At 41.8% G+C, this 17,473-nt stretch overlaps 1 protein-coding gene across 3 annotated transcripts in view; it reads left to right on the forward strand.

Moving 5' to 3' along the window:
• LOC125640308 (inter-alpha-trypsin inhibitor heavy chain H3-like) overlaps positions 1-17,473 on the forward strand; it is a 54,727-nt gene that overhangs the window by 7,895 nt on the left and 29,359 nt on the right. Inside the window, exons 4-8 of one of the 3 annotated variants that reach the window (XM_048858758.2) lie at positions 3,217-3,321; positions 10,433-10,595; positions 12,541-12,651; positions 13,785-13,910; positions 14,126-14,242. In XM_048858758.2, the coding sequence (XP_048714715.2) occupies positions 3,217-3,321; positions 10,433-10,595; positions 12,541-12,651; positions 13,785-13,910; positions 14,126-14,242 (622 nt within the window). The other 2 variants (XM_048858759.2, XM_075130571.1) reach the window with 2 other exon arrangements.

The raw sequence follows: 17,473 nt of genomic DNA on the forward strand, positions 1-17,473 counted from the left end.
TGCGGCGGCAGCACTTGTGGGAGCAGGCAGCGTGTGTAGCTCCCTGCCCTCCCCTCCACCACCCTGCAGGGACGTGCCGGCCACTTCCAAGAGCAGCGCGGGGCCAGGGCAGGCAGGGAGCCTGCCTTAGACCCACCCCACCACCAGCTGGGAGCTGCCCGAGGTAAGCACTTTCCAGCCAGAGCCCACACTCCTCATCCCCTCCTGCACCCTAACCCCTACCCCAGCCTGGAGCCCTCTCTTGCACCCCAAATTCCTCCCAGAGCCTGCACCCCACACCCCTTCCTGCAATCCAACCCCCGCCCCAGGCTCAGCCCAGAGCCCCCTCCCACATTCTAAACCTCTCGGCCCCAGCTCAGACCCTGCACCACCTCCCACACTCCAACCCCCTTCCCCAGCCTGGTAAAAGGGAGTGAGGGTAGGGGAGAACAAGCGACACAGGGAGGAGAGATGGAGTGAGTGGAGCAGGGCCCCGGAGAAGGGGCAGGGCAGGGGTGGGGCTTCAGGGAAGGGGTGGGACAGGGCAGGGCAAGGCCGGGGCAAGGGTGTTTGGGTTTGTGTGATTAGACAGTTGGCAACCCTAGTCTCCAACTTGCTGTATTTTTTTCACCTGCACAGTGACACAATTTACATTTAACTCGCCTTCTCATTTAAACATGGCACAGTAAAATGTAAAAAAGATAAGAATGAATTAGAACTGTCAATCACAGTTAACTCAAGCGATTAACTCAAAAAAATTAATCGCAATTATTTGCAGTTTTAATCGAACTGTTAAACAATAGAATACCAATTGAAATTTATTAAATATTTTAATGTTTTTCTACATTTTCATATATATTGTATTCTGTGTTTGGAATTGAAACCCAAGAGTATATTATTTTTATTACAAATATTTGCACTGTCAAAATGATAAACAAAAGAAATAGTATTTTTCAATTCACCTCATACAAGTACAGTAGTACAATCTCTTTACAATGAAAGTGCAATTTACAAATGTAGATTATTTTTGTTACATAACTGCACTCAATGTAAAACGTCAGCACCCACAAGTCCACTCAGTCCCACTTCTTGTTCAGCCAATCGCTAAGACAAACAAGTTTGTTTATATTTACAGGAGATAATGCTGCCCTCTTATTTACAAAGTCACCAGAAAGTGAGAACAGGCATTTGCAAGGCACTTTTGTAGCTGACATTGCAAGGTATTTACGTGCTAGGTATGCTAAACATTCATATGCTCCTTGATGCATCAACCAACATTCCAGAGGACATGATTCCATGCTGATGATGCTCGTTAAAAAAAAATACGTTAATTACATTTGTGACTGAACTCCTTGGGGGAGAATTGTATGTCCCCTGCTCTGTTTTACCCGCATCCTACCATATATTTCATGTTATAATCGTCTCAGATGATGACCCAGGACGTGTTGTTCATTTGAAGAACATTTTCACTGCAGATTTGACAAAACGCAAAGAAGGTACCAGTGTGAGATTTCTAAAGATAGCTGCAACACTCAACCCAAGGTTTAAGAATCTGAAGTGCCTTCCAAAATCTGAGAGTGACGAGGCGTGGCGCAAGCTTTCAGAAGTCTTAAAAGAGCAACACTCTAATGCAGAAACTACAGATCCCGAACGACCAAAAAAGAAAATCAACCTTCTGCTGGTGTCATCTGACTCAGATAGTGAAAATGAACATGCATCGGTCCACACTGCTTTGGATTGTTATCAAGCAGAACCCATCATCAGCATGGACGCATGTCCCCTAGAATGGTGGTTGAAGCATGAAGGGACATATGAATCTTTAGCGCATCTGGCATGTAACCGTGCCATGAGAATGCCTGTTCTCAATTTCAGGTGACATTGTAAACAAGAAGCGGGCAGCATTATCTCCTGCAAATGTGAACAAACTTGTTTGTCTGAGCGATTGGCTGAACAAGAAGTAGGACTGAGTGGACTTGCAGGCTCTACAATTTTACATTGTTTTATTTTTGAATGAAGTTTTTTTGTACATAATTCTACATCTGTAAGTTCAACTTTCATGTTAAAGATATTGAACTACAGTACTTGTATTAGGTGAACTGAAAAATACTCTTTATTTTGTTTTTATACAGTGCAAATACTTGTAATCAAAAATAAATATAAAGTGAACACAGTACACTTTGTATTCTGTGTTGTAACTGAAATCAATATATTTGAAAATCTAGAGAACATCCAAAAATATTTAAATAAATGGTATTCTATTATTGTTTAACAGGGCGATTAATCGCAATTAATTTTTTTAATTGCTTGACAGCCCTAGCATGAATGTTTAAATAAAAAAGAAGCACTGAAAACATGGACCAAACTGGTTAGCACTGGCTTTCTTTTCGTGCTATTTCAAACTCTTTGTTTGTCAGAGGTATTACAAATACCATAGCAAAAATGTGCGCACCAGGAGTAAGGTGGGGATAGTGTTTTATAGCTTCCTTGCCTCGTTATAGTTAGAGCCGAGTCATGCCATTTACAGTGCTAAGCCCCAGTCTCAGAAATTCTGTCTGCTCCAAAAGTGTTTGTTTTATTCTGGCTTATTTTTATTTAATCTACAATTTAGAATGAATTTAAATTTTATGAAAATGACTAATGTCCCTCCTTGATAAAAACTTCACTGGGAAATTCCTAGAAGAACAAATATACTTTTCGGGGCCTTATGTTTGTGCAAAGTACAGCCAATTTAACACCTATCTGATCCTAGATATGTGCACTAGAAGAGCACCTCTAGACCTACATCATTAAAACTAAAGGCTTCACACTTGAAGTATTTCAGTCAATGAGTGTGAAAACATTGGTTATTCGAAGATGTTAACTGAAGTTAATTAATTTTCTTTTTTTCTTTTCTTTTTTTCCCTCCTAGAAACATATGTTTGCTTTGCTGCAACCAACATAAGGTTTGCAGCCAGCATAGGAGGTTTGCCTGGAAGCAGAGGAGTTTGTTTAAAAAGAAAAATATGCTATTAAAATTAAGAGCCTAGTAAATAAACTGCTTTAAATACAGCTCATACAAATGTATTAGGGTGATAATTTGTCAAGCACTTTACTTGGGGCTCTGTGCAAATCTGGTACTAAGAACCTATTGTAAACAAACTGTCAAACCAAAAGGTTTGCCTGAAAAATATACATAAAAAATAAATGAAGCATTCATAGATACATTTATTTTCACACAGTTTTTTGTTTCATCTGCAGGACAATTGATGGCATCACCTATCTTGGAAATATAAAAGAGAAAGAAGCTGCCAAAAAGCAGTATGAGAAGGCGGTTTCACGTGGACATACTGCAGGTCTAGTCAAGTAAGACTCTTGCATCATAATTAAGTTTGCTTGTATTTCCACAGATCAGTGTGTACACCCTTATAGCATCGTTATTCACTTCCAGTCCCATTGGAAAAGTGTGTTCCTGTGTTTCATGGGAGTAATTTGAGACGCCTATATTGATATCATAAGAGCAGTTACTTACCCTACAATAACTGTGGTTCTTTGAGAGGTGTTGTCCTCACAGATTCACTTCTGATGTGCAAGCTTCACATGTATGTGAAATCGGATGATTTTTGGCTAGCAGCGTCCACTGGGGGGTGCCCTTGAGCCCTGGATATCCTCGCATCCTCACCAAGGGCATAAAAGGCTAGAGCAGATTCAGCCATTCCTCAGCTCTTTTGCCCGCATGGAATCCTGTTGTTGCTGGAGTCTGTATAAACAAGGAAGGAGGGTGAGTCTTGGAAATTGAATGAGCTCTAGCTCACATGGGTGGATCTAATCTAGCGATCTGATCATAGGATCGAATACAGTTAGATACCCATTTAGACAAACTGAGTGGAAATGGCTGGACCCTTAACCCTCTCTGAAAAGGCTACGGACAGTGTGAGGGAGCAGAGATGATCATAATCATCTCTGTCTGTTGACATAATGTATGGCTGTGGGTGTTCCCCATTATCAGCTGGATCCCTGAAGCAAGAGTAGAAGTGCTGTGCATGCCAGATATATGGCTCTGAGTGCCAGGATATTTATGTGAATATGAGTTTTCTGGGAGGACCAGAGGCCTTGTGTCTGAAGGTGTTCCAGATGAGTTCCCATTTAAATGTGGAGGCATCCATCACCAATATCTTTGTAGGCAGAGGTGCAGAAAAGGATGCTCCATTGGACACATGAAGCAGGTCTTTACACTAACCTGATGAGGAGAGGACTTCTCGCAGGACCTTCATCTTCATGTCCATCAGGTGCTTGCTGGGTAAGTACATGGATTTCAACCACCCTTGCAGGTGGTTGAACTCTGGCATGCTGAGTGATGTAGATGCAGGAGGCCATGTGACTCAAAGGCTGCCTGAGGCATGCTCTTGCAGACATCTCTGGGTGAGCCTGCTGATTGATGAGGTTCACTATAGTCTGGTTCCTCACCTGCAGTAGATAAACTCTTGCTGACCTCAAATCTAACACAGTTCCTATTCTAAACTTTGGGTTGGCAAAAGTGTGTTGTGGGTTTTTTTTGTTTGTTTGTTTTTATTTTTATCTTGAATCCCATTGTGGTGAAGAATCCTAAGATCACACAAACTGAGTTGGTCAACAGGTAGGGAAATTTTCCTAAGATCAGCCACTCATCCTGCATGCTGTGTTGTTTTAAGCGGGCTGTGATGAGGAACTTAGAGAATACTCTCAGTGCCATGAAAAGCCCAAAGACCAGCACCCTGTATTCATAACGAGTCTCCCACTATGAATCTTAAGTATTTTCTGTGTTCTGCATGTACAGACAGCTGAGAATAAGTGCCCTGAAGCTTGAGAGCCAAAAACCAGTCATGATGATGTAATGAGGGGATAACTGAGGCCAGATGACCATCCTGAACTTGAAATGAAAGATGAATCTGTTCAGATGTTTCAGGTCTAGAGTAGGACACCAGCTTCCCTTTTAATTTGGGATTAAAAAGTGATGGGGGTAGAACTCCTTGCCTCGGCATTCCATGTACTCCAATGCTCTGAATTGCAGAAGGGAATTCACCTCCTATTTTAACAGTATCTCATGAGAGGGTCCCTGAAGAAGGCCGGGGAAAGGAAGGGACTGGAATTGGGTAGAATACCCCTTGTTCATAATTTCCAGGACCCCATGTTCTGATTATCATTTGGACCTCTTTAGGTATTCCAGAAGATTGAACTGTGAAGCCCTGTGTATCACAATGGAAGTGGCTATCATATGTGGCACTGTATCAGAGACATCTAAAGTAGCCTGCAGAGATGTTTGGGCCACTAACTCTCTCTCAGACACTAGAGACTTTAGGTTCTCCCTGTGTTCCTGAGGAAACTGCTCGATGCAGTGTGATATCTTGTCCCAAGACATATAGTTGTATTTTGACAGAAACATCTGATATTTCAAAATGTTCATTTGGACACTAGCTGAGGTTATTTGTACCAAGGAGTTGGTACTAGGGGAAGTGTGCACCATGTTCGCAGGCATTGACCATCCAGTGGTGCTATGGTATCAGAGGATCCTGATGTGGGCTGTGAGCCACCTTTTGGCTGAAGGGCATAAGAGACAGAGATGTGTTTTGTGTCTAATTTTGCTGGTCACTGGCAAGGGTGACCTAAGCCTATGCTCACAGTGGGGGAGATGCTCTCCCTACTTCTTTCCAATGATGACTAGGTGGAGGAAGACTTGACTATTCTGCCTGATTCAGTAGTTGAGGGGTTTTGATCCCTTTGATGAAGAATGAGCCTGGCAGCTTGATGCAGAGCTGCAGTTCACATGAGCACTAGCCAAAAGTGACCGTTCGGGCTTTTTGTGATCTTTTGCCTCAGACTCTGAAGAGGCCCTCATCAAGTACTCTACAAGACAGGGCTGGAGCTGGATCTTCCTCTCTTGCTGCATTCTCTTAGAGAAGGAATGGCAGATCGATAATTTGTCAGGGATGTATCCTTGGCCAAGGCAGAAGTAGTAGAATGCCCAGCATTGAGCAGGATAGCAGCCTTGCAATAGGAGGCAAGTTTTAAATCCCTATGAGTCCTAGCACCAAGGGTATCCCCAAACCTATTCTAAATTTTAGGGTGCAAAGGGGATTGCCAATGGCATAAACAAAAAACTAATAACTACCTAAATATATTAATTACTATTAACTAGCCAAACAAGAGATTGTATGGTAGACAGAGTAAGTGAACACTACAGGATTTCTGTCTTGCTGCCATAAACAGTAAGAAGGAATGGAGGGATGGTTGGGCCTGCACCGCCCTGTATGCCCTCTGGTGGGGGGTGAGGGCAGGTGCAAAGACAATCCAGTGTGCAGGTGCTGCCCAGTGAGCATTGCTATTCCAAAAGAATCTGATCTCACATGCATGGGACACATGCACACCCAAGAGTGGAATCTGTGTGGACAATCACTCAGAGAAGAAACCATTTTTTTTATTCACCCTGATATGGGATTAATCTTGTAATTAATTCTGCATTTCCTTTCACCTGAGGACTTCAGCAAAGTGCCAAACTTGACAAACACTAATTGTGCCTCATCACACCACTAATATTTTCCTGCCTCATAGGAAGATGTGAATTGAATAACATATTTGATTCGCATTGATCTGTTGAATCTAATAGGCATTTATACTGAGAACACCACCATGGTATGTTAGTGCCTATTTGACAAGATGAATGTTTTTAAATACCACGTGGCAATTATTTGACTATTGGATGTATAATTGTGTGAAATGGTGTTAAGAGATCAAATTTAATCTAATTTCAGTCATTCAGTGATTGGATTTAAACTTTGTCCTCTGTGCTTTGTCATTCCTAACTCACTTTGGGAATTGGTATTTTCTATCCTCTTCAGGTCTTATACCACATGCATCTCTGTGTTGTCTGAAGCTATATATTCATTGCCAAAAGAGGTGTTTATTTACAACGAGACAGGTAACTTGAGATAGCTATCTTGGTTTAAAAATCCTAGTGGAGACAAGGCACTGGTAGTATTTACCTTGCTGTAGGTAGTTGAGGTCAACCCCAGGTGAGGGGAAGGATATACCTGACCTCAACTAGCTAGGTCAATCTTATATCTTCCTGTCTGGGGTTGACCTTGATGAGTTACATCAAAGTAAAAATGACCTGTGCCTTGTCTTCACTAGGTTTTTACATCAAAACAGCTATCGCTATGTAAAAACACAACCATTAGAATTAGAACCAATCTATTAGAATTCTTTGAGGGAGTCAACAAGCATGTGGACAAGGGTGATCCAGTGGATATAGTGTGCTTAGACTTTTAGAAACCCTTTGGCAAGGTCCCTCACCAAAGGCTCTTAACCAAAGTAAACTGTAATGGGACAAGAGGAAAGGTCCTCTCATGCATCAGTAACTGGTTAAAATATAGGGGAAAAAAGAGTAGAAATAAATGGTCAGTTTTCAGCATGGAGAGAGGTAAATAGTGGTGTCCCCCAGGGGTCTGTATTGGGCCCAGTCCTTTTCAATATATTCATAAATGGTCTGGAAAAAGGGGTAAACAGAGGTAAATAGTGGTGTCCCCCAGGGGTCTGTATTGGGCCCAGTCCTTTTCAATATATACATAAATGGTCTGGAAAAAGGGGTAAACAGTGAGGTGGCAAAATTTGCAGATGATACAAAACAACTCAAGATAGTTAAATCCAAAGCAGACTGCGAAGAGTTACAAATGTTTCTCACAAAACTGGGTGACTGGGCAACAAAATGGCAGATGAAAGTCAATGTTGATAAATGCAAAGTAATGCACATTGGAAAACATAACCCAAATATACATATAAAATCATAGGGTCTAAATTAGCTGTTACCACGAAGGAAATAAAACTTGGAGTCATTATGGATAGTTCTCTGAAAATATCCACTCAATGTTCAGCGGCAATCAAAAAAGCAAACAGAATGTTAGGAACCATTAGGAAAGGGATAGATAATAAGACAGAAAAATATCATAATACCGCTATATAAATCCGTGGTATGCCCACATCTTGAATACTGCATGAAGACCTGGATGCCCCATCTCAAAAAAGATATATTTGAAAAGGTACAGAGAAGGGAAGCAAAAATGATTAGGGGTATGGAACAGCTTCTGTGTGAGGAGAGATTTAAAAGCCTGCAACTTTTCAGCCTGGAAAAGAGACGACCAAGGGAGGGTATGACAGAGGTCTATAAAATCTTGACTGGTGTGGAGAAAATGAATAGGGAAGTGTTATTTACTCCTTCACATAACACAAGAACTAGGGGTCTCCAACGAAATGAATAGGCAGCAGGTTTAAAACAAAAGGAAGTACTTCTTCACACAATGCAGTCAACCTGTGGAACTCGTTGCCAGAGGATGTTAAGGCCAAAACTATAACCGGGTTCAAAAAAAGAACTAGATAAGTTCCTGGAGGATAGGTCCACCAGTGGCTGCTCAGGGATGCAATCCTATACTCTGAGTGTCCCTAGCATCTGTTTGCCAGAAGCTGGGAGTGTAAGACAGAGAATGGATCACTTGATGATTGCCTGTTCTGTTCATTTCCTCTGAAGCACCTTGACCACTGTCAGAAAACTGGATACTGCACTAGATGGACCATTGGTCTGACCCAATGTGGCCGTTCTTATATTATCATCTATTTCTGCAGTGAAGGCAAAGCCTGAGTACCTTCCAGTAGTGCTTTAAGTAATGTGACTGGTACCTGTCACTGCTGGAGAAGTAGTTTGCTGCTCTCCAAGAACCTCATAGCTTTCGACCATATATTTAAGTCATACAGACTGACATACAGCAACAGAGTCTCACGTTAAGAAGATTCTCTGGTTTCCCTATCTAGACACAGAGTGGGTGTGACATAGGGCAGCATCAGTGAAAGCTTCTCCACATTGTTCCATCGATGTTTCAACTCTGTCATGAAGCAACCACCTCTTAGATTCATAGACACTAAGGTCAGAAGGGACCATTATGATCATCTAGTCCAACCTCCTGCACAACGCAGGCCACAGAATCTCACCCACCCACTCCTGCGAAAAACCTCTCACCTATGTCTGAGCTATTGACGTCCTCAAATCATGGTTTAAAGACTTCAAGGAGCAGAGAATCCTCCAACAAGTGACCCGTGCCCCATGCTACAGTGGAAGGCGAAAAACATCCAGGGCCTCTTCCAGTCTGCCCTGGAGGAAAATTCCTTCCCGACCCCAAATATGGTGATCAGCTAAACCCTGAGCATATGGGCAAGATTCACCAGCCAGATACCCAGGAAAGAATTTTCTGTAGTAACTCAGATCCCACCCCCTCTAACATCCCATCACAGGCCATTGGGCCTATTTACCATGAATATTTAAAGATCAATTAATTATCAAAATCATGTTATCCCATCATACCATCTCCTCCATAAACTTATCGAGTTTAATCTTAAAGCCAGATAGATCTTTTGCCCCCACTGCTTCCCTTGGAAGGCTATTCCAAAACTTGACTCCTCTGATGGTTAGAAACCTTCGTCTAATTTCAAGTCTAAATGACCAGTTTATATCTTGTCGAGGTAGCTCAGTTTCCATAATTATTTAATCCTTGATGCCTGAAAAGAGGCCGGTAAATCTAGTGTGAGTTTTTGTGACATGGACACGTGTCCACTAACAACTAGGCTAATGCAACCGCCCCCTTTACACAGAGCACCAAAGAGCTATTGATTTCAAAATGGACTTTTGGTTACTATCACCCACTTCAGCCAAATTCAAATCAATATCCTAGGGCAATGGTTCTCAGCCAGGGGCATGTGTACCCCTGGAGGTACACAGAGGTCTTCTGGGGGTACATTAACTCATCTATATATTTGCCTAGTTTTACAACAGGCTACGTAAAAATCACTAGCAAAGTCAGTACAAACTAAAATTTCATACACACAAAATGAGAAAGTGAGCACTTTGTCAATAATAGCGTGCTGAGACACTTTTTTGTATTTTTATGTCTGATTTTATAAGCAAGTAGTTTTTAAGTGAGGTGAAACTTGGGGATGCACAAGACAAATCTGACTCCTGAAAGGGGTACATAGTCTGGCAAGGTTGAGAACCACTGTCCTAGGGTGAAGCCTCTAACTGCTGGATCCTGTGAGATGCTGAGCACCCTCAACCCCTACTGACTGCAATGCATCTATTAGGATGAAGCTCCAAATTCTCAGTGCTTTCTAGTTCACACTATGAAATCTCTCTTAATTAGCTGGCAAATCCAAGTTACTTTCAAGGAATGTCTAGTCAAAATACCTATTGCTGTGTAGATCAGAATTGAAACTGTAGTTTTAGGCATGTTAAAAACTATAAGAGCATTACATTCATATTGATTCTTAAAACAAGTGAAACCAGGGAAAAGATTTAATGGTTGTTGTGTGACAGCAATTTCTTATTGATAAGAAAAAGCATCCAGGGGTTTGTTATACTGGTGTTTTTCTGATTTGTAGTTATATTGCTTAACATTTCCAGGGCCTCTGGCAGAAAAACGGAAAAGTTCACTGTTTCAGTCAACATTGCAGCAGCCAGCAAAGTCACTTTTGAGCTCACCTATGAGGAGCTCTTGAAACGGCACTTGGGAAAATATGAGATGTTGATTAAAGTAAAACCGAAACAGCTAGTCAAACAATTTCAGGTAAATTGCTCTGGGATTTCATTTATATTCAGCAGCATTTATACAGAGCAGTTAAAAACTCTAGCAGGAATAGTGGGCGAAGAAGGGCACTGCTCCTAGGTAATGCCAGCTAAGTGTATATTTATATCTTAAGCTGTGTGCTCCAGGTGATAAATCCATTTACCATGAGTACAAGAACAGATAACCAATGTTTCAGCTGTCTGAACAGCCTTTATTAAAGGCTTTCTGTTCATTTTTTTCCACAGCTGTTGCAAAACAATATAAAACAGGAAGTTATTGTAATGCACTTGATCATGCATGTGATCAAGGTTCCCTCCTGTGGCTGGCCCCAGTGATTATACAGCATGCTGTGTTTGCTTAAGTTTGATTTATACTGACAACTGAGATGGCCACAGTTTATGCTGATGATTCCACAGCAATTGCACCCAACCATTACAACATCCAGAACCATGTGTCAATTCACAGGGGTATGATATCAGGCTTAATTTGCACATGAATTATCATATATTTTAAAATCAATAATTGCAGCCACAATATTTGCAGGTATCTCTGATCCTTGACAGAAGTCCAAGTATCTATTAATATCTATCTCTTTAATAGAAAATGCTTGTTCATTAACACTCAGTGGATTTTAGAGTAGCAGCCGTGTTAGTCTGTATTCGCAAAAAGAAAAGGAAGACTTGTGGCACCTTAGAGACAAACCAATTTATTAGTCTCTAACGTGCCACAAGTACTCCTTTTCTTAAGTTAATTTTATTTGAGCATAAGCTTTCGTGAGCTACAGCTCACTTCATTGGATGTATGCCATGGAAAATACAGTGGGGAGATTTATATACATAGAGAACATGAAACAACGGGTGTTACCATACACACTGTAAGGAGAGTGATCACCTAAGGTGAGCTATTACCACCAGGAGAGCGGGGGGACCTTTTGTAGTGATAATCAAGGTGGGCCATTTCCAGCAGTTGACAAGAACGTCTGAGGAACGGGAGGCGGGGGGAATAAACATGGGGAAATCGTTTTACTTTATGTAATGACCCATCCACTCCCAGTCTCTATTCAAGCCTAAGTTAATTGTATCCAGTTTGCAAATTAATTCCAATTCAGCAGTCTCTCGTTGGAGTCTGCTTTTGTCAGTGGATTGAAGCTGCATTGAATCAGCTATGGGTTGTATTTCTGTCCTGGTCCAGTTGCTGGTGAAGTTGGGGTGGGAAAGATGCTGTCCCTTCTTATTCTTGGCCTGTTAGCCAAGAGTTTTCTGTGTGGGCCATGCAACCCAAAAAATATCCCTGACCATCAGTTAACTGAGAAGGGACCCAGCCCTCCTCAAGTTGTCTTTTAGAACGGTAGAGTGGAAGAGGCTTTCCCCAGATGCCCTCTCTCCACTGCTCTAGCTGACACATATCTATATATCATCTGTACATATATATGGTAGTTGGGCACAGAGGTGTAGACGCTGCTTTGAGGAGGAGTTGCGGTTTGGCAGCTGAATAAGCACTAAATCAGCGGTGCCAAAACTTTTCCTCTCACCCCCCCCCCTTCCCAGGAATAGAATGTGGCCATGCCCCCAAGCCAAGGGCCAGGAGCAGGGGCCAGGAGTCCCAGTCAGGTGGCACTCCCTTCCTACCCCTGTGTGGGGGCTGGCCTGGGCCCTGCCATGCTCCTCTAGTGGGGCACACCCCACAGTTTGGGGACCGCTGCACTAAATAGCTGCCTCAAAGGCAGTTATTGGGACTGGCATAAGCAGCTGCAGTGCCCAGACAGCCCACTCAGCTCCTGAAAGCTCTGCTCACGGGCTCCACCATCATCCTGACTTTGCCCCCTTACAAACTCCCCTGGTCTGACCACAGAGTTTCTCGTGCTGAACATCCTTTACACACCACCTGCTCTGTGACTCCACCCTCCAATGTCTGGCCTACTAATTGTTTTCACAAACTATTTCAGATTGAGGCAAACATCTTTGAGCCACAAGGTATCAGTGAGCTAGAAGCACTTGGATCATTTATCAACAATGACTTGACTCAGACCATTGAAAAATCTTTCTCTGGAAAAAAGGTATAACTATTACTAACCTTAATGAAGAATACATGGTGTTAACCTGATTGGGACGCTGCACTTTTTTCATGAGAATAATAAACTCCGATGCCATCCCTAGAAATGCAGAACCTAACTGATGAGTTGTCACTGGCTTCTTGTCTGGATTCATTTGCTCTCAAAGTACTTTTGCTTTTTGCATCTGTACCAGTCTGGCCAGAAGCAAAACAAGCAATCCAATGACTGCTTAGGGCCCTGCACAGGTCTGCATCTTTTAGGTCAGCCTGACCTCCTCCCTCGAGCAAGGAATTGAGAGGAAGCAATTGATAGCCTGATTTACTTACACACAAATATGGACACACACACACTCCAGAAAGTTGCCAGTCTTGTCTGAGGCCATACAAAGCATGAGACTAGCCTTGACTATGTATGCAAGAAAAATCAAACTATACATTTGTTGTGTCCTTTGCTCTTTACACAACATACATAACCTGAAGGAAGCACAGAGGCATGGTGGGGTCCAAATAACCATGTCTATTAAGTGCATATAACACTCAAGGCCTCGCGACATATATACATTGCTGCTGCCGGAAGGTTCTAGTGGCTTCTGAAACATGGAAGACAGGGAGGACTAGAAGAGGATTTCACAAATTATTTAGGGGGATGCAACCTAATTTTTATACATCACAATACCTCAAAATTGTGTTTTTCCCAAGATACATTTGAAGTTGTTGCCTTGTAGTGGAGACGAGCATGATACAGTGATCCAAACACAGGATGTCTAGGTAGGAGGATGGGATATGTGGCATATCTTTTGGTGGATTACTGTTTTGGAGAGGTGGCTCTTTTGCTTTTATTATTGGTAGCCCGTGAAAACTTATCTGTACATTACAAGCCTAGAGTATTGTATTGCAATAATAAATTGCAGTCATGTCTAAGTCTTAAAGTGATGAGTCATGCTGCGTCTGCATTGAATAAATTACAAAGAAGAAGGCAAGTATATATGATGATTATGACAAATATTCAGTATTTACATATCTTACTGGATACGGTAGTTGGATATATTTTAGGAAATTATGTGGTAGAAAAATATATTTAACTTTTTTTTCCCTGTAATTTTATAAAATTTTGAATTCTAACCTACTGCTTTTCAGGGCCATGTGTCTTTCAAGCCAACTATTGATCAACAGCGAACCTGTGAGAACTGCTCGACATCTTTCTTGGATGGAGATTTTACTATAAAATATGATGTGAAAAGAGACTCTCCAGGCAATTTACAGGTCAATTCAATGGTGATTTGGGGAAGGGAAGGGTGTTAAAGCCTAATCCTGCAAAGATTTTCACACACTAACTTTTCACACATGAGAGTCCCATTGAGTTCACATGTGTAATGTTAATTACATGTTTAAGTCTTTTCGGGTCAGCTCCTACATTTTGAGCAGGTGATATACACAGCCTGCATGTTCTCATGTGCATCATGTTCTTTGTTTTTCAGATTATCAGTGGATACTTTGTGCATTTTTTTGCACCTGCGAATCTCCCCAGGGTGCCCAAGAATGTGATTTTTGTAATAGACATTAGTCACTCAATGTTGGGTCAAAAAATGGAACAGGTAACTTACTAGAAACTTGAGCATAAAAAAGGATGCTCCTTGGCACAGCACATTTCTTTAAATAAAATAAGCAGGATTAATCAATTTCAAACAAAGTTGCAGAGTTTATTTTTATTACTTAAGAGTTATCTGTGAGGACCGGTTGCAGATGTTCTTTCCTGTAGGGGCAAGGTTGCGGAAGATTGGCGAGGAGCTAAGTGGTGGACTGAGTATGTGACTGGATGTAAGCAGAGGATGCAGGCAGTTTCAATGAACTTTGTCTGACAGACCCTGCCAAAAGATACTGTAGCATAGCTCAGCATATTTTTGCCTGTAAACCAGTCAGTTTATGCAACAAGCATCAATCCTACATGTAAGAATGTAACTGGCTGTTGACCCCATGTAACCCCGAGATAAGAGCGGAGAATATAGCGCCAGAGAGGACTCCCCCACGGTGGAGTCCTGCCTAGTCAGCTGTCCCCTGCAGCCCCTCCACATATCCTAGGGGCTCCCCGCGCAGATTGGAGCATAAGTTCTTCCTTCAATAAAGCATAGTTTACTATTCTTAGACCTGAGTGTCTTCCTTTCACTGGTATCTTCCCCCCCCAGCCCTTACAGGCACATTTCCCAACCTCATTCATAAACCACCCTAGATAGTACTTTACTATCACTCAAAATGCCATAAAGCTCTTTTAGCATCCAGCACGCAACTGTTGCCTTAGGTTGTTCTATTATACTCTGCTTCACCTCCAGTTGGCTAAGCAACTGTATCATGGTAATAAATCCTAACACGACAAAACACTAGCTGAGGTTGCACAGATGGATTGTGTAAATTCTACTCCAGTTTTAAAAATCACTTGCGTTGACAGAAGAATTCTGAAATGAAAAGAGGCATTTTATGTGCTCCTTATATCTTTACCCAGAATGCTCTTCCAATCTAGGATTAACTCCGTAATTAATGCTTTCCAGCCCTCAGCCATTTCATAACTGAGGTCTGGGATCAGAACTTTAGCAACAAACCGAATTGGGCTGTGGTACAGGCATGCTGACTGCATTCGTGTCTATGCTCTGCAAGCCTGAACTGCATGGATATTCTTTTCCAGTTTTAGCCATTTTATATCTTTGTGTCTGAATTCCTCTTTAGGCCCATGCTAACATTCTGGATATAGTGTAAGGTTTGCCTTATTTTGCTGAAGCATTTGGGAAGGAGCTAGAAAGAACATAAGATAGGGTGTTTGATCATCTGGGAGTTGTAATATAGTGGACTCATGTTGGGAATGAATTATTGTTGCAGGCACTGGAGTTGAGCAGTTCAGTGTCATGGTTGGATGTGTTTGTCATTATTGCAAGAGGCATTCAGAGCTGGGAATGAACACTCCTAGCACATGTGTAAAAACTGAAATAAATACATACATTGTAATACCAGGCTATTGCTAGAACTGGTTGGGAATTTTTCAGCAAAATGTTTTTCATTGTAAACTGCTTATTCATGTAACCTCCAACTTTCCACAGGAAAAGGTTGGTCTCAACAAATTTCCTATTCCGAAAAAAACTTGGAAATGTTTTGAAATTGTCAAAACTTCCTGTTTTTGAAATGTGAGGCTTCTTTTTTGGTTTAAAATTTCAGTTAATTTATAGTAAAAAATAAATAATTAAAATGTTTTTGATTGGCCTTTTTAAGTTAGAACATTTTGACATTATAGATATTAAACATTTTGACTGGCCGAAACCAAAGGTTTTTTTTCTCAGCTTATTGGTTTGTGAACATTTGAGATTTTGACTTTCTGTCACAATTTGGAACAGGAAAATTTTTCTAAATCTCAAAAATGTTCTCAGGATGGGAAAACTATTTCTCATCCAGCTCTAACTGTTACACAGTGATGTTTGCTTCTAACAGGTAGACCAGTTTCTGTGCTGTGTATGTGGGTATGTATATGTCTCTTCTGTGGCAATTTTTATAAATATTATTACATACAAAAATTATATTACAAAAACATTATTTAGTTTGCAAAATCAAGTATATGATGGGAAATGCTAGTTTATGGTCCCTGTGCAACATAATACCTACTCTTACCCTCTCGTGTGTTCATTCTGTGCACTGAATTAATAAGGGGTCAGATGGAAAAGCAGTCTGTGATCATGTCATTAAAGACTAGATCATAATGCATATGCACAATGGGGCAGAATTAAGGCTGCACAAACCACGGTAAATTTAGCATTTCCTAGCTTCAGAACGTTGGACTTTGCAACCTAACTAGCACAGATTTTTAAATGTAATTTTCTAGGTTTTGTAAAGAAAAACAGTAAAAACAAATCTGATTAAGTTAATCTGTGATGTCCCCCTATGCATAATCATCAGGGTTTGAACACTGAATCTCCGGCATTTCAGCACAAATTTATACCACTTGAACTAGAAGACTAACTGTTTTAGCTGGCAGCCGCAGAATGCTGTGATCCCATAAGCAGGGAATAGGCTGCTGGGACCATGTTCTGGATCTGGATGGGTGGCTGAGGTGGGGAGACCACCTCAGTCCTTTCTTTTCTTCCCCAACCCCCTGTAGTTTGGGAAACTCCTGCCCCATATGGTGCTCAAAGAGTCGATGGATGGACTGCTAGGGCCATTTGCTGGGTCTGGAGAGAATATGGTTGGGAGAAGAGGAACCTGGTCAAGCTCTTCCCCCCCATCCCCCAGCCTTCTCCCCCCACCACCACCTCTGCTACAGCTGCTCTGGCAGTTTGCAGAGTTTCTTTTGTACAGTGTGGGAACCATGGGCCCACCTTTTTATAATGGTCAGATATTATTTTGGCAGGCTGCCAAAATTTTCATGAGGATTGCAACTGAGAGAAGGGAAATTACTATTTTCAACAGTTTATAATTAAGGGTACATCTTCACTGCAGAGCTAGCTTAGCCCACATGAGTAGCATCTGGGTTAACCTAATCCATGTCTCAGCAGCCACGGGCTGCAAAACCGTACCTGAGCTACTGGGTCCTCACTGGTACTGCACTACCCCTTGTCTGTCGCTAGGACTGCTGGAGATATACCCCATCATTCTTTGTGCTGCAGGAAGCTGAGCCGCTCTATGATTCTTTGCCAGTGAATTGTGCAAAAACTTGTCTGTCCTTCTGAGCACATGGAGGGAATTGTGGGAAGGTATTGGAGGACTATTAGCACTCAAGTGGTTTAGCCTGCATCCTCACTGCAAAGTGAGGATGAGTGAAAGCGGCATCCAGTCTCTAACCTATACCCCAG

The sequence above is a fragment of the Caretta caretta genome, chromosome 7 (genome assembly GCF_965140235.1).
Source record: "Caretta caretta isolate rCarCar2 chromosome 7, rCarCar1.hap1, whole genome shotgun sequence".
Classification (NCBI taxonomy): Eukaryota; Metazoa; Chordata; order Testudines; family Cheloniidae; genus Caretta; species Caretta caretta.